The 9,963-nt window shown below is 36.5% G+C and overlaps 1 protein-coding gene across 1 annotated transcript in view; it reads right to left on the bottom strand.

Moving 5' to 3' along the window:
- Positions 1-188: 188 nt before the first annotated feature.
- Positions 189-9,963, bottom strand: part of LOC106873361 (carboxypeptidase E) — a 41,755-nt gene continuing 31,980 nt past the window's right edge. Inside the window, exons 5-9 of the mRNA XM_014920691.2 lie at positions 8,519-8,655; positions 7,194-7,333; positions 5,994-6,114; positions 5,034-5,266; positions 189-3,938 (exon numbers count right to left, since the gene is read on the bottom strand). Of these exons, the coding sequence (XP_014776177.1) occupies positions 3,858-3,938; positions 5,034-5,266; positions 5,994-6,114; positions 7,194-7,333; positions 8,519-8,655 (712 nt within the window). The 3' untranslated portion in view covers positions 189-3,857. The remainder of the gene's footprint in view (positions 3,939-5,033; positions 5,267-5,993; positions 6,115-7,193; positions 7,334-8,518; positions 8,656-9,963) is intronic.

Genomic DNA, 9,963 nt, shown 5'->3' with positions numbered 1-9,963 from the left:
TGTGCATTGGTAAAGTGCCAATGCATGAAACTCTTGGACCCCGAGTCATTCTGTTACTTCTGCTAAATATTAATAAAGATATTTATGTGGAAAATGGAGCAACAAATACAAGAAGAAGCAATTCTGTTGGGCTAGTTGGCCATTGTTTTATTATGTGGAGGTTATGTAACCTCCACATAATAAAACAATGGCCAACTAGCCCAACAGAATTGCTTCTTGTATTTGTTGCTCCATTTTCCACATAAATATAATTATAAACTACGGTTTAAACAGTAAATTACCTGCCTCTGGATGCCCTCTAACCAAGACAGTACCCGCACAGGTGATTCCCAGGAGTGCCTCCGGATTTAAACATCCCCTGGTTGCTTGGATGCTTCAGACTACCCCTGAAGGATTGAGGCAATCCTATCATTTACCTATTAATAAAGATATACATATACTCATATTTTGAGTTCTATTTTTCCTGTTTATACCAACATACCTATATATCCAAGAATCCAAGGAGTGTAAAAGTTAAATAAAAACTACACATGTTTCATAGCTATTCCTTTTGTAGTTTACTTCATACGTTCTCACATTTTTTCTGGCCTTACAAAACAAATCTCTTTAAATACTTACATTAACACATACACATATTTGTGTGCGTGAACATGTTTGGCAAGTTGTCATTTGCATTGTTGTTTGTGCTTTAATAAGGTCAGATGAGTGATAATACAAGGAAGTATTTAGCATATTGTTGTAGCAAAATAAAAAATAAGAAATACAGAACTGCTAAAATTTTCATCAAAACAAATTCAGATTTACAAAAAAAAAAAAAAAAAATAGTAATAATAATTTGAATTAAAAAAACAGTACTTCAAGCTCAAACAATTACAGTAACAGAATGGAAAAAAATTATGTTGAAAATGTTAATTTAGATAAATAAAAAGAAAAAAGTATAAATAGTAATGAAAGTATTACCAGCCAATATCACCCAAGGAGATACGTCACCAGAAAGAGTGCCATCTAGTTGAAGAATTTATCCAGAAAAGGACAAGAATCAAATGACAAACTTCTGTTTTTTTTGCAAAGAACAGAGGTTTCCAGATGCAATAAATAAAAAGATGCTACAGGAAAACCTGGTTGATGAGTAGTGACAGGATATGCCCCCCACTCAAACAGGACAGAGCATTCAAATGCACCTGATTTGTGTTTAAGATTGAGGACGAGGTGAGAAGGCAAGCCGAGCTCAGGTACCACACATCTCCCAATGAGATGATACTGCAGTATAAGGGCTGAAGGAATAAGGGGTCCTGACCAGGTATTAATTCTGACATTGAGACAGGGTGGGAAAGTATTAAGTGCAAAAGTCATCTGCAATAAGATGTGGTCAGTCAGAGTCTATAAAAATTTGCAGGTAATATAATAACAATGATTATTAAAAACTGCCAGGTGATTCTGGACAAATACATCAATATAGGTGCAGAAATGAGATCAATCAAAGTGGTAGTGCAGGATAGAAGGTTGAGTTGTTGTATGGAATGAAAACCCTATGAGGACCTCCTACCCAGAAGAAGAAAATAAAATAAAGAATAAGGCATTGAGGAATAGCAACAATGGTAGAGTCCAGAAGTACAAACAACAGAGAGAAATACCTAGGTGTCTGCAGCTTCCAAAAGTATCATTGAATGCTAAACTGAAGACGGTTGTAGCAGAATCAGAAACTGACAGAATCACGATATTTCCAACTCCGACAGCACTAGGGACTGACAAATGTAGAGCATCAATTGGCTAAAGGATCTCCAATCATTTTGTCGTAATGGAAAGAAGATAGGGTTTGAAGATAAATAGAAAAAATGAAAAAACAAAGGAGAAAATAAGGATCGAAAAAAGAGTGACCCCCATCTAAAGATAAGTAGATTACTAGAGGTTATTCATAGAAGGGCACTGTGTCTTCAGGAGTGCTTCAAATTCAATTCACAATTCTCTGAAAGACTAATGAGAGCCTAATTGAACTGTTGAAGAAATTAAAGAAGACAAATAAATATAAATATTGTTGTGAAAGAAAAAAAGGAAGAACCTTAAAATGGTAGATTGTTGGTGTCAGAGATACCCATAAATAGTTAACAACAGTTAAAGGCATACTTCCCAAGGAATGTGGTCGAAACCCAGGCTACACCCAAGAGAGGGAAAACAGTGTCTGGGGTAGAAAATGACTGTAGGGATGGGGTTCCTGGATCATCCCTAGGTGGCACCTCTCATAATAATTATAAAATTTAGAACATTCCCAGTTCAAATTCTGCTATGGCTGACTTTGCCTTTCATCCCTCAAAGAGGTGGAGGGTCAATAAATAAAGTTACCCTCTCCAACAAATCGTTATCATCATCATCATTAATGCTTGCCTTAAAATTATTTCTAAATACAGATTGGAAGAACCAGTAGAGCAAAGGACAACATATTCTTTTGTTTCTTTATGTTTTGAGTTCAAATTCTGCTGAAGTTAGTTTTGCTTTTCATCCTTCTGTGGTAGGTAAAATAAAGTACCAGTCAAATACTGGGGTCAACAACATCAAATGTTTCCTGCACCACAACATTTCTAGCCTTATGCCTATGTTAATAATAATAATAATAATAATAATAATAATAATAATAATAATAATAATAATAATAATAATAATAGGTATGATAAGAAAGGGATGTCAGAAACATCTAGATAATATCCCAGGAGAACCAGGTCTCAGAGAAATCCAAAAGATTGTGCTGACAAGTACTGCCCACATCCTTAGAAAATCCCTATCAGTTTAAATGTATGTGTTGTATTACATGAAGATATTTCGCTACTGCCCCTGCCACTTCCCCTCCCCAAGCTTTTGGTCATACTGTAACATCTCTTATCCTTCACTCACCCTAGGACGCTGGGTGTGTCTCAGCAAGTGATTGTAACAAACATGCAAATTAAAAGTAAATAATAATAATAATAATTGATATTATCAGCATCGTTATCATCATAAATTGGTTTCTAACAAAGGCACAAAGCCTCACATTTAGAGGAAGTGGGGTTTAGTTAATAAAATTGACCCCCAGTTTTGACTGGTCCTTAATTTTATCATCTCCGCAGAGCTGACTTTCATAAAATTTGAACTCAAAACATAAAGACCCATTGCTATAAATTGCCAGATGTTTTGCCTGACACACTGTTAATTCTGCCAAGCCATCCCCCATATCATGAAATATCGTTAACATCTGAATTTATTAATTTACTAATTTATTTATTAATGGAAAATTAGATTAAAATGGACAAGTAATGAGTATTGTTAGAACTCAGCGGAGAGAGAGAGAGAAAATCTCCCACCAGCTGAACATCACAACATCACAACCACAAAGAACTGACCAAGGTTTCAATCCTGGCCAAGTTGAAGCCGTTACACTTAATGCATGTTTTGAAGATTGATGATATGGGGGGATATAGTGGGGTGGTTAGAATAAACAGTATAAACATCACAATTGTCCCAGCTCTCAGGCCCTTCCCCTCGTTAAAAAAATTAAAATGCATGATCTTTGAGCCAAATAAAACAAAAAAAATTAAATAAAAATATTTTGATTAAAAGAAATTATTTTTCTGTCCCACCCCATAACCTCACTGCACCTTACTTTTTAGGTTTGCCATAATTTCATGTCGTTTAGTTTGTTTTCTAAATTGTTAAAATGTTAATTTAACTTAAAATGCTAATGTTGATGGTGGGGTGGGAGGTATTACAGGGTTTTTCTTTGGTTTTGGTGTTCTTTTTTTTTATGTACATGCTATTTTTTCTTTCTTCTTTCCTTTTTTTCTTCGGTTTTTCTTTCATTTTTCATCGTCTGTTTTTTTTTGTTTTTTTTAAGCAATTCGTCTTTTCCGATTAAAGTAATTTGAGATATCATTTAACAACTGGTCATAAATCTCCTGCTCAGTTTCAACCTGAAGAAGGAAAAAGGAAAAAAAAAAAATAGTATTTATTTTGCAATTCCATCATCAAAGAGCCATTTTAGCTCTATATAAAAACACATGGGAACAATTATTTTATAAATCATATGAATTTATGAACTTCAAGAGAACATCAAATAATTCTTTTATGGAATGTTGAAGTAGATAAGCTATAATTAATCCTTTCGTTACCGTATTTATTTTGAGATGCTCTGTTTCTTTCAATTAATTTTAAATATAACAAAGAATTTAGTAAAATAACTTAGTTATAATTAAGCTCGTGGTACGAACATAAATTGTGACTAAGGTTTGGTGGAAGATTTTAATTCAAAACTTATGAAAACAAGACATTTGTACTACAAAGCCAGAGACGATTTCAGCCGGGTTGGTATTGAAAGGGTTAATAACTTAAGGATTTTTTTAACCTAATATTTACATGCTATTATTTATAGCTTATCTGCTTCAAGATCCAATATTTCAATAAAGAAAGAAGTTTCATTCCTAATCACATAGTTTCAGGTTTAGTCCTACTGTGTCGCACCTTGGGCAAGTGTCTTCTACTACAGCATCAGGCTGACCAAAGCCTTGTGAATGGATTTGGTAGATAGAAACTGAGAGAAGTCCATTGCAGCTTTCTCTCTATATATATGTATGTGTGTGTGCTTGTCCACCACCACTGCTTGACGACTTGGCAAAAGAAATCGATAGAATAAGTACCAGACTTTGAAAAAAAAAGAGCATTGTGGTTGATTCACTTGACTAAAAATTTAAAATGGCTGCAGTTTAATGACTGAAATAAGTAAAACATAAAAGATATATATTTATCATTAATTTTGTCAGGCACAAGATTTGTAAGGCTCGTGCATGGAATTATATATGGTGCCCCCACTTCCAATTCAAGGCTCCAACAATGTAATATTGTAAATTTATATAGGGTGGTATAAGTGTGATATACTACATGGGCGTAGTGTGTCTTTCTGTGTTTGTGCAGTATAATGGTGTTAAAAATGTACTCTGAAAAAAAGTGAAAGTTGAAAACAAAAAAAAAACAAAACAGGAAGATAAAAGCAGATATAAACTTTAAACAACCTTATTTTGTTGGTTCCTGGCAAGAGCTCGCAGCTGTTCACAGTGCAAAATGTCCTGCACATTTCTTTGGCTGGGGTAATGCAGTGACAGCAACTCAAAATTCAGTTCAACAGCTTCGTGCAATGGCTTGTTCTGAACTCTTTGGCAGCGGGTATGAGGGTGGTAGCCCTTAGCTGTCACCTCAACTTCATAGAAGCCATCAATCAATAGTCGGTAGTAATCTCCATAGTGGCCTGAAACATGAGATTGAGAGTTCAAAATACGGCTTTTGACTTTTGTTCAATGTCATAAATTTGGTGGTGATCAAAAGAACAAGAGCTAAATAATTTTATGCAGTACCTTAAGTGGTACCTTATTTGGTGGTGGTGGTGGTGGGGGGGAGTATAGGAGGAAGACAATCAAATAAAAGTATTGATACTGCTACTTTATTTTACTGACCCAGGAACATAGACAAAGTTAACCTTAGTGAAATGTGAACTCAGAATGTATGTTTCTTATTCAAGTTAAGTCATCCACGTAGCATTTCTGTCTTTGGGGTTCCTGGAATTTTTACCAATATTTCCCACCCTTGGGCTTTCTTTATGAATGCTACAGCTACCCCTTGATGCTCAAGTCTCTTGTGAACTCATACCACACTGAGTTTTATGAGTTTAATGGAGTTTCATAATTAGTGTCTCCACCCTGCTCTCTGTCTGCCTGTCTATCTGATCTGTCTCTTTCTCTCTCTCTCTCTCTCTCACACACACACACACATACACACTTTAGACTCAATATCAGTAGAGGAATCAGAAATCAGAATGTAAAGAACTGCAGCAGATACTGCACTCCATCTCATCTCTTACACCCTAACAATTCTGCCAACCCAATGCCCTGAACTGGTTCTTGAGAAAAATAAATAACAACAACAACACCCTTACAGATGTCTTTACATTGGTTACAGAGTACAAATATTTGCATTACCTGAAGTAATATCATGGTTTATATATTGTCCATCTGTCATATTAAGAACTTTCACTGTTGCATCATTGATTGGTTCTTTGGTCATACTGTTTAACACAAAACCCTTCAAACCAATGTGAGACTGAAAAATGGAAAAAAAATTTTTTTAAATCACATGACAATAGTGGGTTTGGCTTTGATTATAACAGTGGTTTTCAACCACTTTTCACAGCTTATAGTAAGAGAATGTGGATATGAATACAGATATCATAGAAATGAGTGTGAGAATAAAGATCTCACAGAGAATGAGTGTGAGGAAAGAGATATCACACAAAAGGGGCTCAAGAAAAAAAGATATTATAAATGTACCTCTTCTAAAGCAAGACACCTGTTTCTGTCTTACTGTCACACTCTAACCTTTCATCATCTGACATAAGATCACCTCCCCCAGTGCCCTCTCCACTTCAAAGGATCCTTGTCTTGCAGGTACTTAGTCACCCTGTTAGCACTGGTGCTGCGTTAAAAGCATCCAGTCCACACTGTAAAGTGGTTGGCATTTGGAAGGGCATCCAGCTGCAAAAACCATGCCAAAACTGACCTCACCTGTGCTGATGCCATGTAAAAAGCAATCGGTCCACTCTGCTGGGTGGTCGGTATTAGGAAGGGTATCCAGTCACATAAACCATGCCAAAACAGACATAGCAGTCTGATGCAGTCTTCTTAATTCTTTATTGCCCACAAGGGGCTAAACATAGAGGGGACAAACAAGGATAGACAAAGGGATTAAGTCGATTATATCGACCCCAGTGCGTAACTGGTACTTAATTTATCGACCCCGAAAGGATAAAAGGCAAAGTCGACCTCGGCGGAACTTGAACTCAACTCAGAACGTAAAGACAGACGAAATACCGCTAAGCATTTCGACCGGCGTGCTAACGTTTCTGCCAGCTCGCCGCCTTCTGGTGCAGTCTTCTGCCTGGTCAAACTGTCCAACCCATGCCATCATGGAAGGTGGACATTAAACAATGATGATGATGATGATGATGAGTAATGATATCAGAAAGAAAGGTATGAAGGTCAAGGAAGAGTACAGCAAAGAGTTGGCAGGATTTAAATGTCGTATGTATGGAGTATAGAAACACAGATGGAAATTTTTAAATGTGGGTAGGCTTAGGGTTAGGGTTAGGGTATATGATGGGTTAGGTTGGCAGATTTAATTACCTGCATCATGTATGTAATTAGAGCATTCTTGTTGTCATTCCAATATTTTTTCAGTTGTGAAGCTGGTGGGAACTTATCACAGCCGAGTTCCAAGGTGATCTCAAAGCAGTTTGTCTCCAGGTAGTTGTAGTCTTGCATTCCTGTGGAAAACGCAAGCAATCAGTGAAACCATCAAACTAGCAATTGGCTATTTAAATAAGCAGGAAAATAACTGGTTGATTAAATAATCAATAAAAACAAAATCAATGACTAAACTTTTAATCAATTAAATTAACAATCAGTGAGACATTGGGACAATCAATTAGACAGACAAACAATCATGGAAGCAATTGATTGACGAAATAAAACTAATAATTTAATAGTCAATAAAACAAAGTGACAATCAGTGAAGCCGTCAAATAATCAAGGAAACAATCAATGAAGCAATAACTTGATCAATCAAGCTAACAATCAATCGATGAAACAGTCAATAAGTCAGTTACATCTTTTATGTTTTACCTGTTTCAGTCATTGTCCAGTACCTCTGTATCTCAGTCTACATTTGCTCTACATAGACATATACCTTTTTGGAATCAGGATGATTTGGTTCTTGGATTTAAAAGCATTTGGGTTGCTATTTCTAGCAGGTAAAGCTTGGCTGATTCACACCATCTCGGTTGGCATTTGTCAGATGATGTCAGAGATCAAAGGGGAGATAAATGATGTTCCCTTCATTAATTTTACATTGAGATAAGAACTTTGAGACAACTTGGCCAACAGTTGGAATTCAACTTGGGACTGGAACAATAGAATGATTGCATTACAGAATTCTCATCTGTCAACCTCTGATCAAACACTACTGGGGCATGTAGTCATTATAGACGTATTATAATCATGCTGTTTAGCTCTCTTTAGTTTGGGGCTACAGGCCCAATTATCCCTCTGCAAGAGCTAGCCTAAAAGTCTGCACAGAATGCGACTTTTAAGCTAGTAATTTATAATCTTATTTTGTTAGCTTATCGTGTATCCTCTGATATTATAAAAGGGATGCTGATATCCATCTGCCTGTCCATAGCATCTTATTTCAGGAGAAACATTCAGAGGTAGAGGGAGGGATAAAAGGAGGAAATAATTAACAATAATTAACAACCAATTATCAAAGCCTATGATGTGTGGAAAGAGACCCTGTGAGAACTCTGACAACAGGTCACTGTCCACTCTCACAGAATCGACCAGAGCAAACAAGACCAAGAATTCTGAGAGAAAAAACAATAAAAATGGCAATGACAATGATGATGATGGTGGTGGAGGTGGTGATGATGATAATAATAATGATGTCAATATACCTCTGGACACAGAATACCAATCTCCACCATTTGTAATACCATCTTGAATTCCAAAGTTCTGATCATTAGCCATTCCACAGGTGCTGTGGTTGCTACTCATTATTTTGTGGTTCTTAGCGTAACTTTCAGCAAGGTACCTTTAAAAAAATATGAAAGAAAGAACAATTAAAGGAAACCATAACATACAGAGGTGGTGTTGGTGGTACTGGTGTTGGTGATGATGGCGGTGGTAGTGATGGTGATGGTGGTGGTAGTGGTGGTTATGAAGGTGGTTGTGGTGGTGGTGGTGGGTGTGGTGATGGTGGTAAAGCTCTTAAAACAAAAAGTCCAATATGAAGAAAAGCAGTGATGGTTTTGTCTCTTTTTTTCTTATCTCTTTTACTCGCTTCAGTCATTAGACTGCAGCTATGCTGGGACACTGCCTCGAATTTCTAGTCAAATGAAACAACCCCAGTACTTATTTTTTGTTATTCTATCAGTCACTTTTGCTGAATTGCTAAGTTACAGGGACATAAACACACCAATACCAGCTGTCAAGCCAGTGGTGGGAACAAATACAGACACAAACACACACACATACATGACAGGCTTCTTTCAATTTCCTCCTAGCAAATCCACTCACAAGGCTTTAGTCAGCCTGAAGCTATAACCGAAGATATTTGCCCAAGGTGCCACTCTATAACTCGAGATGATTATAGGCAGACCAACTCAAGTGTGCCCCCCACCCCACCTCCCACATTGATTTTATTTCCTCATAACTTTCAATAAAATGGATATCTTTTAAAGATATTTTCTACAAATTCATTTCAGATTTTGTAGATTACAACTGCATCATAGTTTAATGTTAAAAACAAAAAAACAAAAAACAAAAAAAAAAATGGCAGGTGCACATACATACTGACACACATAACAATTAAAAAAAAAATTCCAACTGTCATTTTGTGTGTGTGTGTGTGTGTGTGTGTGTGTGTGTATCTGTCAGGCACACAGTGACTGACAACAGAATGTTATAGTCAAGTCCACTGTGTGTCTGATAATATATGCCTAAGTTGCGAATGAAAGTGTAAGGGGGCCATGGCCATTTGCATGGTGATCACGTTTTATTGGTTAATTTTCAATCATCATCAATCAATGAGTGATAGTTTGGTATGCAGCTGTCTTTGAGAATTTTGCATTACTCATTTTCACCTTCGCTTCATTGCATGGTACATCATTTTAGATTTTGCTAATGATTTTCTAAAAATTAATATTATCAATATTTTTTAAAATACATTTCTTTATAGTACAGCTTATAATATACTGTGGAAGCGCAATGGCCCAGTGGTTAGGGCAGCGGACTCGCGGTCATAGGATCGCGGTTTCGATTCCCAGACCGGGCGTTGTGAGTGTTTATTGAGTGAAAACACCTAAAGCTCCACGAGGCTCCGGCAGGGGATGGTACACGT

Source organism: Octopus bimaculoides, chromosome 24 (assembly GCF_001194135.2).
Source record: "Octopus bimaculoides isolate UCB-OBI-ISO-001 chromosome 24, ASM119413v2, whole genome shotgun sequence".
In the NCBI taxonomy this organism is placed as follows: domain Eukaryota; kingdom Metazoa; phylum Mollusca; class Cephalopoda; order Octopoda; family Octopodidae; genus Octopus; species Octopus bimaculoides.
This window is presented reverse-complemented; position numbering and strand designations above follow the sequence as displayed.